The sequence below is a fragment of the Maniola jurtina genome, chromosome 10, assembly GCF_905333055.1.
Source record: "Maniola jurtina chromosome 10, ilManJurt1.1, whole genome shotgun sequence".
In the NCBI taxonomy this organism is placed as follows: domain Eukaryota; kingdom Metazoa; phylum Arthropoda; class Insecta; order Lepidoptera; family Nymphalidae; genus Maniola; species Maniola jurtina.
This window is the reverse complement of record NC_060038.1, coordinates 8,437,278-8,461,372: the sequence shown is the minus strand read 5'-3', so window position 1 is coordinate 8,461,372 and position 24,095 is coordinate 8,437,278. Positions and strand designations below refer to the sequence as shown.

The following is a 24,095-nucleotide window of genomic DNA, read 5'->3' as shown; positions in this document are numbered from 1 at the left end:
CATGAACGAATAAGGATTACCCTGACTTTCACCTAAAATTAAGATATATGAGAATTGTTCTATATATAATTTTTATTTTTTGTGTATCTGTACACAGTATATCAAAAAATCAAATAAAATGCGTGGTATTAATTATTATAAATTATTTTATTTAACAAAAGGATAAATTGCCAGTAAATGAACTGGAAATTTCAGTGAATGAACGAACTCTATCTAGTGCATAAACTCTCGATTCCTATTAATAAATTCTTAAGTATATTTTCGGCTTGGAATTCAAAAAAAATTGTCAGATTTTCAGTTTTTGACTTATTGTATATTTTTTTCTACATTTTTCGCGATAAATCAAAAACTCTTTTACATAATAATAATAAATAAAACCTGTTTTAGAATGTATAATAGAGCCCTTTCATATGATATTATCCCCTTTGGTATAGTTATCTTAGTTTGAAAGTCACCTAAATTTTCTGGAAAACAGTCCAAATGACTACAGAGAAAATGAAACTTAACGCCCTTGTTGCATCCAAGTCGCTGGAAGTGCAACATCAGCTACTGAATGTGTTAAGAGTAGTGAGAATAATATACCGTAACACAAGTGTCTGATGTTATCAGATTTGTTCCTTTGAGCCGAGAAGCCACATGTTCTGATGCTTTTTAGACAATCTAAGATCTCTCATTAAGTGATCCAAATAATTTTGATTTAATGGTCTAAGTTGAGATGTAAAAAAGTCACTACATCGTCACTACCTTCTGAAAGTTCTTGAAATGGTAGATTAGAGGTACTGGGTTGGGGCTGAGGTACAGATTTATCACCAGAAGTCAGAATCGTTCAAATTACAGACTGCAAGTTACAATAGAGCCGCTTGGAACAATTTTTTTGCTGTTTCTTCTGGTAATATTCACAACGCAGAAATAATAATCATCATGGTGTTTAGATGGTTCGCGCCAAATAATAAAATTTTTTTTTAGTAAAAGTAGTTAACTATTCTTATTTGCTCATAAACGCAACGAGGAAATACAGCTTCCACATATAAAAATTGGAGTCCAGGCCTTGCTGTTAGCTGCTAATGGGTTCTCAAAGTAGCCCGAGTATGCTTGTTTTACTGGGCACAAAAGGAAAGAATGAAAGGAGCTTACCCAGTACATCTTAAAAGATCCGTTATAGATACATGCATCCTGCCATGCCTTACCTATGCCAGCCAAACATGGGTCCAGACAAAGAATATAAAAAGAAATAGTAACTTGCTAAAGGGCGATGGCAAGTTGCATAAATTAAGCAAAAAATATTCAAAGTGAGAATTGAAGACATAAGAAAAAAGACAAAGCCTACAGACACCTTGAGACATGCCCTAAAACTGAAATGCAAATGGTCATATTGTATCGATTTTTACAGATGAAAGAAGGACAGGTAGGTAGACCGAAGACGCGTTGGTCTAATGCTATTGTGCAAATCGCGAGAGAAAATTAGCTTGATAGTACCAAAGACAGAGAGAAATGGGGATACCCAAGAGGGATCCATATCCAAGAAAGAAGAATACCAGAATAAATATAAAAAAAATTCAAAAGAAAAATAAAACCGATTTCAAAATCACAAACACTAAAAAGTAAAAAATAATTTAAGTTATTGTGGTTTTTGAAGTCGGTTTTATTTTTCTTTTGAAAATTTTTTATTTCAAAATTTTTAGTGGCCCCACTGTACTATAATAATATGCCATGCCCAGCTAAAACCCTACTGTTTACTAAGCAATTACACTGATCGCGAGCAATTTGCTCTTATCCATTGAGAAGTTCTGTTCTCCATCTCAGAAGATATTCATCAGAACTTGGGATGAATATGGGACCACCTGCAAAGTATACCTAGCTTTTCAAAAAAAAAATAATTTCCAAATCGGTCCAGGCGTCTTTGAGCAATCGATGAACATACATTAAAAAAAAATTGAATTTGCTCTTATCCATTGAGGAGTTCTGTTCTCCATCTTCAAAGATATTCATCAGATCTTTACCAAATTTATATGGGACCACTTGCAAAGTATACCCTATCAAACAAAAAAAAAATCCAAATCAGTCCAGGCGTCTTTGAGTAATCGGGGAACATACATAAAAAAAAAGATACCGACGAATTCAGAACCTCTTCCTTTTTTTAAAGTCGGTTAAAAATATACTAAGATTTACTAACATGGTGTTATACCACAGAGTAGCAAACAGAGGCAAAGCTTCTAAGAAGTGAGCAAATTTTATAACTATTTTGGTAGGGTTGGCACTGGAGGATACAATTTAATTAACAATAGTTATTTGTTCAACAAGTTTGGTAAAGTTTGTTTTTGTTGTTATTGCTTAGTTTAAATATCGATCTTTAAATATCGATCAATAGATCTAAATATCGATTTTGAACGAAATCAGTCAATTTAGAAAGAATTTCAAAATGGTGTCGACTTTTTTAAATTTTGGTAACAGTTTCTTATTTTGTGATCCCAGGGAGCTCTAAATATCGATTTTGAACGAAATCGGTCAATTAACAAAGAATTTCAAAATGGCGTCGACTTTTTAAATTTTGGTGACAGTTTCTTATTTTGTGATCCCAGGGAGCTCTAAATATCGATTTTGAACGAAATCGGTCAATTAACAAAGAATTTCAAAATAGCGTCGACTTTTTTAAATTTTGGTAACAGTTTCTTATTTCGTGATCCCAGGGAGCTCTAAATATCGATTTTGAACGAAATCGGTCAATTAACAAAGAATTTCAAAATGGTGTCGACTTTTTTAAATTTTGGTAACAGTTTCTTATTTCGTGATCCCAGGGAGCTCTAAATATCGATTTTGAACGAAATCGGTCAATTAACGAAGAATTTCAAAATGGCGTCGACTTTTTTAAATTTTGGTAACAGTTTCTTATTTTGTGATCCCAGGGAGCTCTAAATATCGATTTTGAACGAAATCGGTCAATTAACAAAGAATTTCAAAATGGCGTCGACTTTTTAAATTTTGGTAACAGTTTCTTATTTTGTGATCCCAGGGAGCTCTAAATATCGATTTTGAACGAAATCGGTCAATTAACGAAGAATTTCAAAATGGCGTCGACTTTTTTAAATTTTGGTAACAGTTTCTTATTTTGTGATCCCAGGGAGCTCTAAATATCGATTTTGAACGAAATCGGTCAATTAACAAAGAATTTCAAAATGGCGTCGACTTTTTTAAATTTTGGTAACAGTTTCTTATTTTGTGATCTCAGGGAGCTCTAAATATCGATTTTGAACGAAATCGGTCAATTAACAAAGAATTTCAAAATGGCGTCGACTTTTTTAAATTTTGGTAACAGTTTCTTATTTTGTGATCCCCAGGGAGCTCTAAATATCGATTTTGAACGAAATCGGTCAATTAACAAAGAATTTCAAAATGGCGTCGACTTTTTAAATTTTGGTAACAGTTTCTTATTTCGTGATCCCAGGGAGCTCTAAATATCGATTTTGAACGAAATCGGTCAATTAACAAAGAATTTCAAAATGGCGTCGACTTTTTTAAATTTTGGTAACAGTTTCTTATTTTGTGATCCCAGGGAGCTCTAAATATCGATTTTGAACGAAATCGGTCAATTAACAAAGAATTTCAAAATGGCGTCGATTTTTTTAAATTTTGGTAACAATTTCCTGTTTTGTGATCCTAGGGATCCTCAGATATTGATTTTGAACAAAATCTATGACAGTTCAAGAAAATAGATTTTAAACACTATTTAAATTATTATCATTAACATTAAATTAAATGAAAACACGACGCGCGACGTGTACTGCAGCCCCTGAACTTGAGCACAGGCCGAGCCGGTATAAACCGATTTCTCTCCGTACGCGACGTAGCGCCTGTGCTCACGCACACACGCGCCTCAAGCTTGTAGTAGTGTACCTATCGTAGCGCGCTTGTATGAAGCTTTGACTCTGTTCGCTACTCATGTGGTTATACAACGCAATACCACACTCACAAACACTCGTACAAACATACAACACACTCATACACACACATGGACGCACGCACACGCACTTTTGAACGGTTTGAACGGAACACGGTTTTGAAATTGAAATTGAAAAAAGTGTAAGAATTTGTAAGAAAATATTTAAAAAAGGTATATCAGCCGGTTTTTTATTCCAGCTCTTAATACATGTAAAAACGTCCAATCTGTTCATTTACTCGAGCCTTTACCCTAGTACCTAATTATATCGACCGCCCCATATCAAAACAAAGTAAATGTCATTTTTCCGAAAATCGTTTTATGTCATAAGCCTAACTTTCATAGTATGTCCCGTTGTATTGTAAGGACACCCACATTAAAGTAAAATTAAAAGCTAGTAAGTCGCTTTGACCATTTTAAAACATAGTAAGTCTTTGAACTGGCTAGGTTTTTATAGATTAATGCGCCTTACTAAGTTTTTAAAAGGAATTAGATTAAATAAAATAAATATCACCCATTATCTAAATACCATGTCAAAACAGTAAATACTTAATAATGCATTAAAACTTAAAAGTAAGATAGGAAAAGTCAATGACCTCTACATGTCAACTGTTAAATATGGTTTGCAAGGGAAATACTTTGCATACTTACATAATGTTTTTAGGATTCCATATCTCAAAAGGAAACACGGGACCCTTATAGGATCACTTTGTTGTCTGTCTTTCTGTCCGTCTGTCCGTCTGTCGTGTCTGTCAAGAAAACCGATAGGGTATTTCCCGTTAACCTAGAATTATGGGCAGGTAGATAGGTCTCAACTCTCATAGCCCAAGTAAAGGAATAAATCCGAGAACAAATTTCGTGATTCTAGATCAACGGGAAGTACTGTATAGGTTTTCTTGACGGACGGACGGACAAATGGACAGACAACAAAGTGATCCTTTAAGAGCTCCGTTTTTCATTTGAGGTACGGAACCCTAAAAAAGAAAATGATGCACATGTAATGAATAAATGTGTAGGCCAGTCTTCACACTAAAATATTTAAACCCCTTTAATTTAAAAACTGTCATAGCCTAGTGGTTAGAACGTCCGCCTCCTAATCGAAGGTCGGGGGTTCGATCCCGGAATCACGCACTACTAACTTTTCAGTTATGTGCGTTTTAAGCAATTTAATATCACTTGCTTTAACGGCGAAGGAAAACATCGTGAGGAAACCTGCATACCTGCAAGTTTTCCATGTTCTCAAAGGTGTGTGAAGTATGCCATTCCGCATTGGACCAGAAAGAACTACGGCCTAAACTTCTTTTGAATTTAAACCACTTACTAGGTTTTGATCTGAGAAAGAAATTTGACATTAATTGACAAAATTGAGAGACCTAAGCTTGTATAAGAACACAGAAGTGTCATAATTCGTGTTCACTTTGCCTAACGTCTCTCAGAGAGCAGAGAGAGATTTAAACTGTTTCTTATAATCACTGGCCATATTTCAAATGCGAAAGTGTGTTTGTTGGTTTAATATTCAATCACGCTGCAACGGAGCAACCAGTCAACGTGGTTTTTTGCATGGATACATTTAAAGACCTTGAGAGTGACATCTCTCTCCGCATCGTATTCTTTATTGCTGAGGGTTGTGACCTCTTTCCATTATTCCTACATCTAATGGTAGGTTTTCTTGGGATAATAATGCAGTGGGTTCAAAGAGCCTACGGAACTCGACTAGAAAAACGAGATTTTGACACTTAGGTTTAACGGTTATGAATTAGTTATTAATATCAGTGATAAAATTGATTAGGGCTGTCAGGTAAAATGACATTTATCTCGGAAAATCAAAGAGTGTCCACGAGATTTTTTTCCAAGTTTGCGCTACTAACTACATATATTATGAAGAGGAAAGGTTTGTTTGTTTGTTATCGATAAACTCTGAAACTACTGAACTACTTGCACTAAAGACATAATCATCAACATCAACCGACAGACGTCCACAGTGAACATAGGTCTTTAATAGGGTCTTCCACATGCTACGGGTTTGCGCCGCCTGAATCTTTGCGCTTCCGCTTGACGACAATCATGCTTTAAAGAAAGCAATGATGAGGTCCAAGTAGGAGCACGCTTACCTAGAAGATGCCTATTCACTCGTGGCTTGCAGGTATCTAAGGTATATATGGCAGGAAACACGGCTGCCGAAATGGCGTTCCAACCTTTAGGCTCTCCCCATTGCCCGCAGCATGAATCTGAGCTTTCTTATGAGACCCATGGTTATATTATGTACATATAATATCTCATAAGAAAGCTCTAACACACAATCCAGCTAAGTAAGTCCAATTTCGAAAAAAGCTAGCTAGCCGACAAATCTAACTCAGGCAGCCTTCGGGAACCTTCGAGATGTCTCTGTCCAAAATTCCTCAATGCTTGAAGAACAGTCTTTGAATAGTGCATATTGTCAGTGATGAAATATGGATCCGAAATATAGGTCTTTTTTTTGTACACAGGAAATGCCTGACGCATACCCCTCCGTCATGTGGGGCTTGCACCAAACTTGCACTACTACGAAATCCATTTCGGAACACGGCACCCGGAACGAGGCGCGCTATCTCCTAACATAGGTATAATACCTATTTAGAACACTTACTATCTGTCATCATAATCTATGACAACCTCCGAGTATTTACCTGGTAAAACCGTAACTTTAGAATAAAATTTAGTATATAAGCAGGCTTCATTTAGAAATGAAAAAATCCCTATTTTATTTTTCAACGATTATAAACACAACTTTCATTCAAAAATAATAAGCTTAAATTCATTTTAAATAATATTTTGCGACGAAATGACGCGCACAGTCCTTCCGCCATGACAGTCCAGTGGACACTGAATTCCATAGAGCGCCTGCAAGAAAATAAATAGCACAGGAAGTTTTTTGGTTAGTTTTAGATTATTTAAGAAACGAAAAACATTTAGTATAAAACTAACAGTTAAAATTGATTGCTAAACCTAAACATATCATTTTCTGGAGGTTGGCTTCAAAGTATCAAGATGTTAAAGAAAACTTTTACAGAACAAGTTGCGAACATCAATGTTTTCAACTTGGTTTTTTTTTTTATTGGGATAATGTATACTAAATAAAAAGAGGCCCTTATAATCTTCACAAACTGAAGTTTTTAATTGCATGTATTTAATAGCTGTTAATGCTTTAGAAAAATAAACAATTTACTTCAAAGTACAGCATTTTTGCGATTTGTCAAATAGCAATTACTCCAAATAATCCAAATAATTTTGATTTAATGGTCTAAGTTGAGATGTAAAAAAGTCACTACATCGTCACTACCTTCTGAAAGTTCTTGAAATGGTAGATTAGAGGTACTGGGTTGGGGCTGAGGTACAGATTTATCACCAGAAGTCAGAATCGTTCAAATTACAGACTGCAAGTTACAATAGAGCCGCTTGGAACAATTTTTTTGCTGTTTCTTCTGGTAATATTCACAACGCAGAAATAATAATCATCATGGTGTTTAGATGGTTCGCGCCAAATAATAAAATTTTTTTTTAGTAAAAGTAGTTAACTATTCTTATTTGCTCATAAACGCAACGAGGAAATACAGCTTCCACATATAAAAATTGGAGTCCAGGCCTTGCTGTTAGCTGCTAATGGGTTCTCAAAGTAGCCCGAGTATGCTTGTTTTACTGGGCACAAAAGGAAAGAATGAAAGGAGCTTACCCAGTACATCTTAAAAGATCCGTTATAGATACATGCATCCTGCCATGCCTTACCTATGCCAGCCAAACATGGGTCCAGACAAAGAATATAAAAAGAAATAGTAACTTGCTAAAGGGCGATGGCAAGTTGCATAAATTAAGCAAAAAATATTCAAAGTGAGAATTGAAGACATAAGAAAAAAGACAAAGCCTACAGACACCTTGAGACATGCCCTAAAACTGAAATGCAAATGGTCATATTGTATCGATTTTTACAGATGAAAGAAGGACAGGTAGGTAGACCGAAGACGCGTTGGTCTAATGCTATTGTGCAAATCGCGAGAGAAAATTAGCTTGATAGTACCAAAGACAGAGAGAAATGGGGATACCCAAGAGGGATCCATATCCAAGAAAGAAGAATACCAGAATAAATATAAAAAAAATTCAAAAGAAAAATAAAACCGATTTCAAAATCACAAACACTAAAAAGTAAAAAATAATTTAAGTTATTGTGGTTTTTGAAGTCGGTTTTATTTTTCTTTTGAAAATTTTTTATTTCAAAATTTTTAGTGGCCCCACTGTACTATAATAATATGCCATGCCCAGCTAAAACCCTACTGTTTACTAAGCAATTACACTGATCGCGAGCAATTTGCTCTTATCCATTGAGAAGTTCTGTTCTCCATCTCAGAAGATATTCATCAGAACTTGGGATGAATATGGGACCACCTGCAAAGTATACCTAGCTTTTCAAAAAAAAAATAATTTCCAAATCGGTCCAGGCGTCTTTGAGCAATCGATGAACATACATTAAAAAAAAATTGAATTTGCTCTTATCCATTGAGGAGTTCTGTTCTCCATCTTCAAAGATATTCATCAGATCTTTACCAAATTTATATGGGACCACTTGCAAAGTATACCCTATCAAACAAAAAAAAAATCCAAATCAGTCCAGGCGTCTTTGAGTAATCGGGGAACATACATAAAAAAAAAGATACCGACGAATTCAGAACCTCTTCCTTTTTTTAAAGTCGGTTAAAAATATACTAAGATTTACTAACATGGTGTTATACCACAGAGTAGCAAACAGAGGCAAAGCTTCTAAGAAGTGAGCAAATTTTATAACTATTTTGGTAGGGTTGGCACTGGAGGATACAATTTAATTAACAATAGTTATTTGTTCAACAAGTTTGGTAAAGTTTGTTTTTGTTGTTATTGCTTAGTTTAAATATCGATCTTTAAATATCGATCAATAGATCTAAATATCGATTTTGAACGAAATCAGTCAATTTAGAAAGAATTTCAAAATGGTGTCGACTTTTTTAAATTTTGGTAACAGTTTCTTATTTTGTGATCCCAGGGAGCTCTAAATATCGATTTTGAACGAAATCGGTCAATTAACAAAGAATTTCAAAATGGCGTCGACTTTTTAAATTTTGGTGACAGTTTCTTATTTTGTGATCCCAGGGAGCTCTAAATATCGATTTTGAACGAAATCGGTCAATTAACAAAGAATTTCAAAATAGCGTCGACTTTTTTAAATTTTGGTAACAGTTTCTTATTTCGTGATCCCAGGGAGCTCTAAATATCGATTTTGAACGAAATCGGTCAATTAACAAAGAATTTCAAAATGGTGTCGACTTTTTTAAATTTTGGTAACAGTTTCTTATTTCGTGATCCCAGGGAGCTCTAAATATCGATTTTGAACGAAATCGGTCAATTAACGAAGAATTTCAAAATGGCGTCGACTTTTTTAAATTTTGGTAACAGTTTCTTATTTTGTGATCCCAGGGAGCTCTAAATATCGATTTTGAACGAAATCGGTCAATTAACAAAGAATTTCAAAATGGCGTCGACTTTTTAAATTTTGGTAACAGTTTCTTATTTTGTGATCCCAGGGAGCTCTAAATATCGATTTTGAACGAAATCGGTCAATTAACGAAGAATTTCAAAATGGCGTCGACTTTTTTAAATTTTGGTAACAGTTTCTTATTTTGTGATCCCAGGGAGCTCTAAATATCGATTTTGAACGAAATCGGTCAATTAACAAAGAATTTCAAAATGGCGTCGACTTTTTTAAATTTTGGTAACAGTTTCTTATTTTGTGATCTCAGGGAGCTCTAAATATCGATTTTGAACGAAATCGGTCAATTAACAAAGAATTTCAAAATGGCGTCGACTTTTTTAAATTTTGGTAACAGTTTCTTATTTTGTGATCCCCAGGGAGCTCTAAATATCGATTTTGAACGAAATCGGTCAATTAACAAAGAATTTCAAAATGGCGTCGACTTTTTAAATTTTGGTAACAGTTTCTTATTTCGTGATCCCAGGGAGCTCTAAATATCGATTTTGAACGAAATCGGTCAATTAACAAAGAATTTCAAAATGGCGTCGACTTTTTTAAATTTTGGTAACAGTTTCTTATTTTGTGATCCCAGGGAGCTCTAAATATCGATTTTGAACGAAATCGGTCAATTAACAAAGAATTTCAAAATGGCGTCGATTTTTTTAAATTTTGGTAACAATTTCCTGTTTTGTGATCCTAGGGATCCTCAGATATTGATTTTGAACAAAATCTATGACAGTTCAAGAAAATAGATTTTAAACACTATTTAAATTATTATCATTAACATTAAATTAAATGAAAACACGACGCGCGACGTGTACTGCAGCCCCTGAACTTGAGCACAGGCCGAGCCGGTATAAACCGATTTCTCTCTGTACGCGACGTAGCGCCTGTGCTCACGCACACACGCGCCTCAAGCTTGTAGTAGTGTACCTATCGTAGCGCGCTTGTATGAAGCTTTGACTCTGTTCGCTACTCATGTGGTTATACAACGCAATACCACACTCACAAACACTCGTACAAACATACAACACACTCATACACACACATGGACGCACGCACACGCACTTTTGAACGGTTTGAACGGAACACGGTTTTGAAATTGAAATTGAAAAAAGTGTAAGAATTTGTAAGAAAATATTTAAAAAAGGTATATCAGCCGGTTTTTTATTCCAGCTCTTAATACATGTAAAAACGTCCAATCTGTTCATTTACTCGAGCCTTTACCCTAGTACCTAATTATATCGACCGCCCCATATCAAAACAAAGTAAATGTCATTTTTCCGAAAATCGTTTTATGTCATAAGCCTAACTTTCATAGTATGTCCCGTTGTATTGTAAGGACACCCACATTAAAGTAAAATTAAAAGCTAGTAAGTCGCTTTGACCATTTTAAAACATAGTAAGTCTTTGAACTGGCTAGGTTTTTATAGATTAATGCGCCTTACTAAGTTTTTAAAAGGAATTAGATTAAATAAAATAAATATCACCCATTATCTAAATACCATGTCAAAACAGTAAATACTTAATAATGCATTAAAACTTAAAAGTAAGATAGGAAAAGTCAATGACCTCTACATGTCAACTGTTAAATATGGTTTGCAAGGGAAATACTTTGCATACTTACATAATGTTTTTAGGATTCCATATCTCAAAAGGAAACACGGGACCCTTATAGGATCACTTTGTTGTCTGTCTTTCTGTCCGTCTGTCCGTCTGTCGTGTCTGTCAAGAAAACCGATAGGGTATTTCCCGTTAACCTAGAATTATGGGCAGGTAGATAGGTCTCAACTCTCATAGCCCAAGTAAAGGAATAAATCCGAGAACAAATTTCGTGATTCTAGATCAACGGGAAGTACTGTATAGGTTTTCTTGACGGACGGACGGACAAATGGACAGACAACAAAGTGATCCTTTAAGAGCTCCGTTTTTCATTTGAGGTACGGAACCCTAAAAAAGAAAATGATGCACATGTAATGAATAAATGTGTAGGCCAGTCTTCACACTAAAATATTTAAACCCCTTTAATTTAAAAACTGTCATAGCCTAGTGGTTAGAACGTCCGCCTCCTAATCGAAGGTCGGGGGTTCGATCCCGGAATCACGCACTACTAACTTTTCAGTTATGTGCGTTTTAAGCAATTTAATATCACTTGCTTTAACGGCGAAGGAAAACATCGTGAGGAAACCTGCATACCTGCAAGTTTTCCATGTTCTCAAAGGTGTGTGAAGTATGCCATTCCGCATTGGACCAGAAAGAACTACGGCCTAAACTTCTTTTGAATTTAAACCACTTACTAGGTTTTGATCTGAGAAAGAAATTTGACATTAATTGACAAAATTGAGAGACCTAAGCTTGTATAAGAACACAGAAGTGTCATAATTCGTGTTCACTTTGCCTAACGTCTCTCAGAGAGCAGAGAGAGATTTAAACTGTTTCTTATAATCACTGGCCATATTTCAAATGCGAAAGTGTGTTTGTTGGTTTAATATTCAATCACGCTGCAACGGAGCAACCAGTCAACGTGGTTTTTTGCATGGATACATTTAAAGACCTTGAGAGTGACATCTCTCTCCGCATCGTATTCTTTATTGCTGAGGGTTGTGACCTCTTTCCATTATTCCTACATCTAATGGTAGGTTTTCTTGGGATAATAATGCAGTGGGTTCAAAGAGCCTACGGAACTCGACTAGAAAAACGAGATTTTGACACTTAGGTTTAACGGTTATGAATTAGTTATTAATATCAGTGATAAAATTGATTAGGGCTGTCAGGTAAAATGACATTTATCTCGGAAAATCAAAGAGTGTCCACGAGATTTTTTTCCAAGTTTGCGCTACTAACTACATATATTATGAAGAGGAAAGGTTTGTTTGTTTGTTATCGATAAACTCTGAAACTACTGAACTACTTGCACTAAAGACATAATCATCAACATCAACCGACAGACGTCCACAGTGAACATAGGTCTTTAATAGGGTCTTCCACATGCTACGGGTTTGCGCCGCCTGAATCTTTGCGCTTCCGCTTGACGACAATCATGCTTTAAAGAAAGCAATGATGAGGTCCAAGTAGGAGCACGCTTACCTAGAAGATGCCTATTCACTCGTGGCTTGCAGGTATCTAAGGTATATATGGCAGGAAACACGGCTGCCGAAATGGCGTTCCAACCTTTAGGCTCTCCCCATTGCCCGCAGCATGAATCTGAGCTTTCTTATGAGACCCATGGTTATATTATGTACATATAATATCTCATAAGAAAGCTCTAACACACAATCCAGCTAAGTAAGTCCAATTTCGAAAAAAGCTAGCTAGCCGACAAATCTAACTCAGGCAGCCTTCGGGAACCTTCGAGATGTCTCTGTCCAAAATTCCTCAATGCTTGAAGAACAGTCTTTGAATAGTGCATATTGTCAGTGATGAAATATGGATCCGAAATATAGGTCTTTTTTTTGTACACAGGAAATGCCTGACGCATACCCCTCCGTCATGTGGGGCTTGCACCAAACTTGCACTACTACGAAATCCATTTCGGAACACGGCACCCGGAACGAGGCGCGCTATCTCCTAACATAGGTATAATACCTATTTAGAACACTTACTATCTGTCATCATAATCTATGACAACCTCCGAGTATTTACCTGGTAAAACCGTAACTTTAGAATAAAATTTAGTATATAAGCAGGCTTCATTTAGAAATGAAAAAATCCCTATTTTATTTTTCAACGATTATAAACACAACTTTCATTCAAAAATAATAAGCTTAAATTCATTTTAAATAATATTTTGCGACGAAATGACGCGCACAGTCCTTCCGCCATGACAGTCCAGTGGACACTGAATTCCATAGAGCGCCTGCAAGAAAATAAATAGCACAGGAAGTTTTTTGGTTAGTTTTAGATTATTTAAGAAACGAAAAACATTTAGTATAAAACTAACAGTTAAAATTGATTGCTAAACCTAAACATATCATTTTCTGGAGGTTGGCTTCAAAGTATCAAGATGTTAAAGAAAACTTTTACAGAACAAGTTGCGAACATCAATGTTTTCAACTTGGTTTTTTTTTTTATTGGGATAATGTATACTAAATAAAAAGAGGCCCTTATAATCTTCACAAACTGAAGTTTTTAATTGCATGTATTTAATAGCTGTTAATGCTTTAGAAAAATAAACAATTTACTTCAAAGTACAGCATTTTTGCGATTTGTCAAATAGCAATTACCTTAATTTGTAACGTGTTACGTTCACCCGTTTATTTATTGATTGAACAAATAGAATTGGATTAAGAATCATGAATATGGAAGATACAGATCGATTTTAGAGGGAGAGAGACACATTGAAATAAATTCAACAAAATCCAATAATACCCTTTTGAATATTCTACCACTCATCCGGCAAAAAGCTAATCCCTTGAATAATGGCGTTATAGATATCAACGTGGAAGCAGGCGTAGTGAAAAATATGCCAGCTGTCCCACTCTCAGTGTGTATGAAATTAATAAAGCTTTTAGATAATAAATTTTGTTTTGTTGAAGGCTTTATTGTTTCCGTGGCAATTAGCTGGTAATAGGTATATCAATTAGTCAATGCGGGCGCCTATGCCAAATTTAGTTATATGACCTCGTATAATTTTATTAGATTTTGAATGCACATTAATAAGCTTTACTACTAAACAAGGTATAAATCCTGTATTCATAATAATAATTCATAATAATATTACAAGTTCAAAAGTGTGTATGTCTTTCTGTCTGGCTTTTAACCGATTTTTACAAAGTTTGACATCTACAGAAGTAGTTTGTTTCCCAGGGAAGGACATAGGCTACTTTTGGTCAATGAAAATTAAACAGTTCCCACGGCATTTTAACACTAAATCCACGCGGATAAAGTCGCGGGTATCATCTAGTTCATAAGATTATTGAATTATGTATGCAATATGGATGATTCCTTTGGCTTTTCAGTGTTTAAATGTTCAAATGACGTTAAAAATTACATATGTTATATTAATCTGCATAAACAGAATTATCACGAATTTGTATTTCGACGTCACCTAAGCTAAGCTGGTATACCTCAATGATGATTTCAGGGTAAAGGCTATCCTTGCCAACGATCCCCCGTCGATTTCCTACGTATGATATTATTGTTCTTATCTCTATCTGCCCTGGTTCGTGCATTCTCGGTTCCTAGATCGGTACATTTGTGATAACCAAATTTCAAATTGCTGTGATTGGCTGAATTTACCATGTTCTTGCTGCGACAGTGAGTTTGAGCCACTAGCGGAACAATGTTAGCCGGTCAGAAATGATTGCAATTAGTCAACCTGTTTGACGTCCGTGTTCTGTTTTCGATTACAAAAAAGAAAAAATTGTTGTTGCAATCATCAATTTTAGCAAATAGTGAAAGAGAGTCGGCCAATCAGAGGTCACAACTACCGTCACACTTTCTGTCACACTATGGCAGTAGGCATACCGAGTAATGAAAACAATTTTTCATTCTGTCTAGGTCGAAGTAGGGTTGCCACCTGGCTCTTTTTGATTTACAGGCTACCACCATCAAAAATACGGGGTTTAGATTTGAAGAAATTTGAAATTTTGAAGTATTTGAAGAATATATATATAGGCGGTGTTTCTCTCTGAAATGCATGGAAAGCCTATTTAGATATTTCAGTTTATTTATAAGTTTTGTATTTTTTCTCTGTATGTTGCCGTATTTTGATTGGTGAACTGTGTTTGCAATGTGGTTTTAAATAAAGGATTTATTTATTTAAATAGCTTTTAAAAACTCTTAGTGTTGTAAAGCAAAATGTTATACATTTCATGTATACAATCTTCTCATTTCAACTTAAAATTACATTTAATTTGTAATTCCACCTTCACAGTATCAATACTATGGCCGTAGCCAGGAATCGATTGCGGGAGAGGTTTTATTAGGGCCGGAACTGAATCCTGTCATGAGGAAAAAAACATTCGCTCAACTTTATGGGCTAATTACCTGGTTAGTGGAATTTCGCCTTTCAATTTGACAGTGAGATAAAATACAACAATAAAAAAGCGCGAGCGCAGTGAGCGTAAGTGTTTTTGGTTCAATACAGAAAAAATTAAAATGAAAGGGAAACGAGTGTAGCCATAGCAAGATTTTATTTTTAAAGCTTCCTATCCATACTAATATTACGAATACGACAGTATATCTATTTGCCTATCTATTTGTTACCCTTTCACGGCCCATCTTCTTTACCAAAATTTTGGTACTTACTATTCAGAGGTAACTTGCATCCCAGACATTTTTTTTAGGCGGCTTTTTAGCCCGGAAAATCCCCCACGGAATTTTTAAAAATCTAAATTCATGCAAACGAAATTGCGGGGTTTACACCAAGTAATAGAAATTCAAAGCGCGAGTGAAGTGAGCGCGAAATGTTTGATATATTTCCAAAAAAAAATTGGTAAGCAAATGCAAGAAATAGTGTAAGTATTATTTTAGGCTTAGGTTTTTGACGGCTTCCCAGGCGCAGTCGCCATTTCGAAATTTCTGGTCTGGTGGGAGGCTTCGGTCATGGCTAGTTATATGGTTAGTATGGCCCTAACGGCCAAGAAATTAGACTGCATCATCACTTACCACTAGAAAAGATTAAAGTCACGGGCTAACTTGTATAAAAAAAGGCTTACATCCTCAAACCAAGCCCCGCCGCCTTGGCTACGACCATGATCAATATCGAGTGGGTTTCGGCTACGCATTGCCGCAAAAGGAAAATATTCTTTCTACTGGACATAACGTCAGTGTTTGATTTCGCCAGCCAGCTCCTGCTGAATTTGTAAAAAACCGGCCAAGTGCGAGTCAGACCCACGCACCGAGGGTTCCGTATTCGGGTATTTTTTCCGACATTTTACTCGAGAAATCAAAAACTGTTATGCATTAAAAAAATATGCATAAAAATAAATAAAAATCTGTTTTAGAATGAACAGGTAAAGCCCTTTCATATGATAACCCACTTGATATATGTAGTTATCTTACTTTGAAAATTGAAAATACTAATATTTGTTCATGAACACATGACAGACGGATAGAAGGACAGATGGACAGACGGACAGACGGAAAGACTGATAGACTGACAGACAACGAAGTGATCCTATAAGAGTTCTTTTTTGCTTTTGAGTTACGGAACCCTAAAAATATTTAGTTTTATTTGCCCTGTATTTTATTTTCATAATTACAGGTTTCTGTATCCTGAAATACGGGGTAACCAGTAAAATACGGGGCCTCTGGCAACCCTATTCGGAAAACACTGTCACATTCAAGTTAATGTCAAATATTTTGTTTTCAATTACAGAAAGCTGCATCAATCATTATTACAATATTTTCTTTGTTGTGATTGGCTGAATTTTTGAGTTTCAGCCAATAAACAGACTGTTTGCCAATTAAACGTCATAACAATATAAATGCCAGAAAGTTTAACCAAATAAAACAAACTTAATGAGAACCTAGTGAGAATGCAAACGGCACACAATTTATAATACATATTATGTTAGTCGTATATAATAGATATTATAGTAGTCGTTCACTTTGGTAATAGTCAGATTGTCATCAGTAAAATTGATATTGGTCGATGTATCGTAAATTATTGTTTCGGTGACAAATATTTTTATTATCTATTTATCTTTGAACAGTATGGAATAGAATGAAATGGAATGGAATACAATGATAAATTTTTATTCCTGTAAACTTTTAGGTAAACTTCAAAGTGTTTTTGGATGGTCAGAAAAATTTACCACTGGTTCGGAATGCCGATCCTACGTTTTCTAGGGTTTCGTACCTCAAAATGAAAAACGGAACTCTTATAGGATCACTTTGTTGTCTATCTCTCTGTCTGTCGTGTGTGTCAAGAAAACCTCTAGGGTACTTCCCGTTGACTCAAAACCATGAAATTTGGCAGGTAACCTAACTGCGTAATTTTGGGTAGTTTTTTTAATCGATAAAGAAAGTTTGCGACATTGTTCTATAAAAAATTTGGATTCCAACTCCTCAACCCTGATGTTGCAGGGGACCTGACTACTAAAGCTAATGGGATTTAAAAAGTGTCGATTATTAATTGATATTGAAGGTATCTATACCAAGTAAACACTTTGTCGTTGACCTCAACCCTGATGCTGTAAGAAATTGCATTCCTAAATCCTGGTGATCCCTCGGGATTTGAAAAGGATCATCCGTTTAAATATTCTTACGTGATACAGAAACAAGTTGCATCCCGGGGACGGGCTATTACGGAGAGGCAACTTTTGTTCTGGGAAATGAAAGGATCGGGATTTTTAAAAACCTAAATCCACGCGAGCGAAGCTGCGGGCATTAGCTAGTTGTAAATATATTTAGAAGCTACTATAAGATAATAGATAAGGTACTTATTTCCTTATATTTTTATTGTATGGCAGCGCGCGGTTTTAAATTATAAATTGCACGTCCTGTCCTTTTCTGTAATACATTTTTTTCTCAATATCTACAGCTTTATCTCATAGCAAGAGTCCGTAAGACATAATACAGTGAAAATAAGCAAAATATACAATTTTTGCAGTTTCCACGTCAGTACCTGTCGAATTTTTCTAACAGTGTAAGCAGCAGAGCTGAGTTTACCATCAAGTGTTGATATGTGGGTGTTCCATAGAAGCTTTGCATCTAACATTATACCGAGAAACACGGGGTTCTCCTTTATTTTCAACATATGATTATTTATCAATGAATTTATGTCATTTAAGGTCCTGGTATTGGGCAGTGTGAATTCAACACACTTAGAATTCTTTGCATTTGGAAGTAAATTGTTAGCAATAAATCAGAGAGTGACCTGTGATATGGCATTACATATAGTATACATTGTCAAAAATTATAATATTAAAGCTGTGCGTATTGCGTGAGGAATAGGTTGCAAGAGAGTTGCAACTTGCAGGGTTTGATGCATGCGCTATTGCCAGCAAACATGAGACATATTTTTATCTACAGGCAACGTCTACGCATAACGGTAGGTAACGCATACGTCTAACGCAAGTTGAAATGTACCAGTGTATTTAGTTAGACCTATCGACAAGTTTGGAGTTGGGTGCAGTCTAAATGTGGCCCGTGTGTTTAGACTGTCAGTTTCTGTCAGTTTCACGTGTCGTCCCCCGCACTTCACCACCCCGCTTGCACAAATCGAGACAGCACGAAATTTTCAAGATTTCTGGGTGTAATTTCTGGTTTTCGTAGTTCCCACATAATTATAACAATATAAAATATATAACGATAATTTTTTTACTACATAATATTCATTAAATTTTCTAGGTCTGTGGTTTTTCCAAATTTCATTAAATTGCTTCGTTGTCTAGAAAAACGAGCACAAAGTTGGGCCTTTTTTTAAAGAAAAATACAAATCTTTGAGCCCCTGTAATTTTAAAACTACATATTTTTAGAAAAATCTAAAACACCACAGACACAGATATTAGTTTCTAGACTATGTCTGCAAAATTTCATGGACTTTGGTTGCTTAATATTCAAATGAAATGGGAACTACGATTGTATGGAGTAAGTGACGGAGAGAGCTCTGTTAAGTGGAAAAAGTTTTTGAGCCAATTACAGTGTGACTTACATTTCAACGTTTAACTATTCCTATTCCATAGGATTCATGCAATCTGGTTTTCCTAGTCCCAGTGCGGAATTAATACAAAAACAACTTCTTACATCACAGCCGGGGATTTCTCTTAGTTTCATTAGTTTTACTTGCTTCAATTCTCACACCAAATAGGATTTGGAAGATTTAGGCAATTTATCTAGTTGGCTTAAGTAGTTGTTGCTTATTACCCGTACGTAACAAAATTGTGGAATTTTTTTGTGTCTGAAATACATATAAAAAGGTACGTACGTCAAGTAATGCAAGCTAAATCACTACCCCATAATATTATCACTACCCATATTATAAATGCGAAAGTATGTTTGTTTGATTTGTTGCTCTATTGATTTGTCCTTTGATCACGTCGCAATCTAACAACGGATCGACGTGTTATTTTGCATGGGTGTAGCTATAAAGGCTACTTTCATCTCCGGGTTTATTGGTCTTTAATCACGCAGTAACGGATTGTTGTAATATTTTGCATGAATAATGGATAATGTTAAAGACCTGGAAAGTAACATACGTTTTTATCTCGAAAAATCAAAGAGTTCCCACGGGATTTCAAAAATCTTAATTCATCGCGGCCATACAATAATTATTATATAAAATGTAACATTACTGTTAAATTAAACAATGAATTCCTGATTTATACGATTTATGATTATCATACAAATCAGAGCCTTGTTGTAATATTGTTATACGAGAGATGGGTAATGTTATTTGGACCCAATATTGTCAGTCCAATTTGATATCGTATTGATGGATTACTTATTGTAAATGCTGTTTCATAATTCATATACATGTAATATTACAGTTATAAAAAATAGAAAAGCAATACGCCGCACCACAACATGTTCTGGGCTTCCAAAATAGAATTTCAGGAATCGACACGTGTCGCGTAGGGTGGACTCATGGCATGGAGGCTCAATGCATAATTGGCGAAAAATACAGATGTAGCTCAACGCGTTTTTTAACCCCCGACACAAAAAGATGGGTATTATTGACGTGTGAATCTGTGTATTTGTTTATCTGTCTGTGGAATTGTAACTCCTAAACGAGGTGTCGCTGGCGAGACAAACTCGATGTCTATATGCCGGCCTGGCCCCAAATATCCCTAGACAGAGACAGGTGGGAGGAAGAAACGAAGGCCCTTGCCGAGCATTGGTACAGTACGGGCTAACAATAATAATAAAAACATAATAATAGTAATTAATGATCAGGAAAATCAAAATTCTCACGTCAGTAATTGATACTACGAAACATTAACCTAACTTTGCTTTGCCCATAAATAATAATAGATAAAGGTAAGCAAATTTTTCGCGTTGTAGAATCTTCGGAAATTCTTCACAAATTGTGAGACACTTCAGAATTTATGAAGGAATTTCCAACGGTTGGATCGTAATGTTGAAAAACTTACTTTTGCAATACTTTTCCTAATTTTACTTATTTACTTTTAATTGGAAATATATTCTACTTATATTACAATATTTATTCATGTGAAAGTTTGGATGTTTGTTACTTCTTCACGCTACAATAACTAAACTGATTTAGATGAAATATAATAGAGATAGTTTAGCTATCTTAATTTCATCTAAATCGGTAGGGTATATCCTACTTTTTATACAGAAAAATCAAAGAGTTCCCGCGGGGTTATAAGAACCCTATATTTACAGAGACGAACTCGCGTTCATCATTTAGTACTTGGAACCTGGATAAACAATTTATTTCATTTCTCTATTAATCATCATTCCATGCTATCCTCAAAAATGAGGATATGAGGATTTCCACGAGGCATGGAATACTAAAAAAAAGCTGTGATAGCCTAGTGGTTAGAACGTCCGCCTCCTAATCGGAGGTCCGGGGGTTCGATTCCGGGCACGCACCACTAACTTTTCAGTTATGTGCGTTTTAAGCAATTAAATATCACTTGCTTTAACGGTGAAGGAAAACATCGTGAGGAAACCTGCATGCCTGAGAGTTCTCCATGTTCTCAAAGGTGTGTGAAGTCTGCCAATCCGCATTGGGCCAGCGTGGCAGACTATGGCCTAAACCCTTCTCGTTCTGAGAGGAGATCCGTACTCAGTAGTGGGGCTGAAATGGGTTGATCATGATGGAATACTAATTCCATGTCTCGTGGAAATCCCTTCCTTCCATAGATAACACTTTAAAAATAGAAAACACCTTAAAAAAAGTTAAAGTATAAATCATGCAACTAATTAATTCTAGTCTAATGAGTTTGTACCTACGGGTGACAGTATTTGCCAGTGTTTCGGTGTGTGTTTGTTTACGCGCGTGCGTGTGCGTACCGACGCTTGTGTATGTGTGTGCATGTGCGTGTGTTTATGTGTGCGTGTGTGTGCGTGTGCATGTGTGTTTATGTGCGTGTGTGTGTGTGTGCATATGTGTGTGCGTGGGGAAGAGGGGGGGCTGATATTATAATTTTAGTGTTTTTCCGTGACTGGTATTAAAAAGTCCAGCAAAAAGGAAACATCCATGTCAAGTGCATGCAAACATAATTGAAGAATAGACACGTGTATCTAAGAAAAATTAAAAGTTCCCGGTTCTCTTTCACTCCAGCTCTGTGTTGTATGCTTTAGAGCTTAGTCTTACCACTTAGCGGCCGCTTGTCTCAGATGCAATTTCATCTCGTCGAAAGGAATGGTCTGTATAGAATGTTTGCTAAAGAGGGATGAAATCCTACCTAATGATAGTTTACACAGTTAAGTAGAATTTTGTACTTAATGAGAGTTTATATAAATTTTATTAACATTAATCATAACGTTAAAAATTCTACATACCTATTAGAATATATGGACATCGATCAAGTCAGATAAAAATATTCATTCGTGCATTAAAAATATTTCAGCAAAAGGCTCAAAGCGAAAAATCTACACGAAAAAGGACAGCTGATACTGTTTGTTCCGGCAAAAGAAAAAAACATACAGGAAAAAAAAACCTATGTCAAAATCCCCGCGAAAAGGCTAAAAGCTAGGCTTCAATATAAATTAAAACAAAGTTATACAAATTCTGTTCACAGCAAATGATTTCGTTTATATTTTAGTACTTAAGGGCTCTTGAAACATAATCGCCTTTGAGCCTTTTCTTACGTAAAAGGATAACTTTATTTATCAAAGTTTTCAACACGAAAACGTTGTAAAAGGGAAAACAAGAATATAAATAAAACTACCAAGTTCTCGGAGAGGAAAATTTTATCGTGGCGAAAATTGTTCATTTGAATACAATAGGTATATATAGCTGTGCTATATATGCAAAAGAGTAAATACTCCTACTTATTTAAACTAATTACGTTTAGCTTATTTTAATGGAGTGATATAACTATTAATGAGTAACTTAGATTACAAATGAATGAATTGTTTACGTTGCTATTCGGTTTACTTACCATCGGATGATGTACCAGGCCTTGCAATTACCAAAAGTAATAATAATAAAGAAGCGCTCGAAGCGAATCTCAGACAATTCATATTGGTTCAAATCTTTAACCGATCAGCATCGTAATGCAAACTTTTCCGACCATTAGAGGTATGTCAACAAAAGTGTTGTGATGAGTTTGCCGCTGTAATGGTGTTCGGTCATTGATTCGCCAGCTCGATGTGGAAATCGTTTCGATTAAATATTCATCGGTTGTGGGTCGAGCGAGCGAGCGAGCGGTTCGACGACGTGGCGGCCACGCTCGTAGCGCGGTTCGGCGACGGACGCGTAGCTGCGGCCTCGGAGCACACCGGCTACGTACTGCCCGCGCTACGGCGAGCCTCGCCGCTTTGTCTACGAATCTCCTAAACTCCCGGCGCTTGCGTAGCCCCGCCTCGCTCTCGAATGAAAGGACGGAACATTGCCAGTATTTGTAACAGTTTGCGTCAAATTGATATAAATGGAGACGGTTTTAATAAAGTGTAATTGACTTTTGCCGACTTTGCGTCGCATTAATTTCGGCCACGCTAAGACGCCTCGGGCAGGTGCGGCGTTAAATATCATCGGAGTAACTTCGCTTTTTGCCATGAATAATCTCAAATTTAAATGAATGTTAATTATGATGAGATTTTAAGTTTAAGAAAATATTCGAAAGATTGATGTTAAGTAAGATCGTTAATACTTTTTTATACGTACTAAGTTTATAATTAAGTTTAGAATTCTATTAATCGGCATTAATTTTTACTTTTCTGTTTTAAAGTAAATTGCTTTTGGTTTCAAATTCATTATTTAATTGACTCGTCTTCGAGGCTTATTATATTCTGCTCCAACCGCGTACCCACACTTCGCTAATCAATAGCTAACGAACAGATTAAAAAACAGGTATTAATTTTTATGTTAAAAGTTAGTATGTTATTTAAGTTTGTTGTTAAGTTAGTATGTTAGTTATGTATGTTAGTTTAGTAAAATCTACGAACTGGCGGGTGATTTGTTAACTCAGTGATCAAAGCTGAATGATAGCCACCAAGCTCATTTGACATTTATTTTTAATCCATTGAAGTTTTTCTATGAAAAGTACCTAATTGAATACCACTCAGTGAAGCAGCACTGTAGAGTTAGTCAAATGAGTTTGATGGCTATCATTTAGTTAATCACTGAATCAGCGTATGACCTCGCTGGTCACTATAACCTTAATTTAGTTTAGTGACATACTTTTCATTCATGTCTTTGGCTAGTATTGAGGTCGGTTCGGTAAACGCTACAAGCACTGTCGATCCCCACACTTTCACGTGTTATTTAGAGCTAGTTAATATAATCACATAAAGCTCCCAGTGGGGAGCGGTGAGAACCAGCAGGTGACTCGCAGTACGCACTGACTTTGCTCGTTATAATGATAAAGAGGGGCACACGAGACACGGTGACTATTCACCGCATTTATAAGCATAAAAGCTGCATAAAATCATTTGTTTTTACTTATTCAGGAACAATTGCAAGAGAAAGATAGGTGAAACTATGTTTAAATGTAATGAAAAAAAAAACAAAGTAGCAATGTGTACAATAAATGAGTATTACTGTAA

The 24,095-nt window shown here is 35.6% G+C and overlaps 1 protein-coding gene across 1 annotated transcript in view; it reads right to left on the bottom strand.

Annotated features, from left to right (window-relative positions):
* The window catches only part of LOC123868885 (lachesin-like), a 56,255-nt gene extending 33,471 nt beyond the window's left edge, over nt 1-22,784 (bottom strand). Inside the window, exon 1 of the mRNA XM_045911545.1 lies at nt 22,490-22,784. Coding sequence (XP_045767501.1) covers nt 22,490-22,571 — 82 coding nt within the window. The 5' untranslated portion in view covers nt 22,572-22,784. The remainder of the gene's footprint in view (nt 1-22,489) is intronic.
* Nucleotides 22,785-24,095: the final 1,311 nt, after the last annotated feature.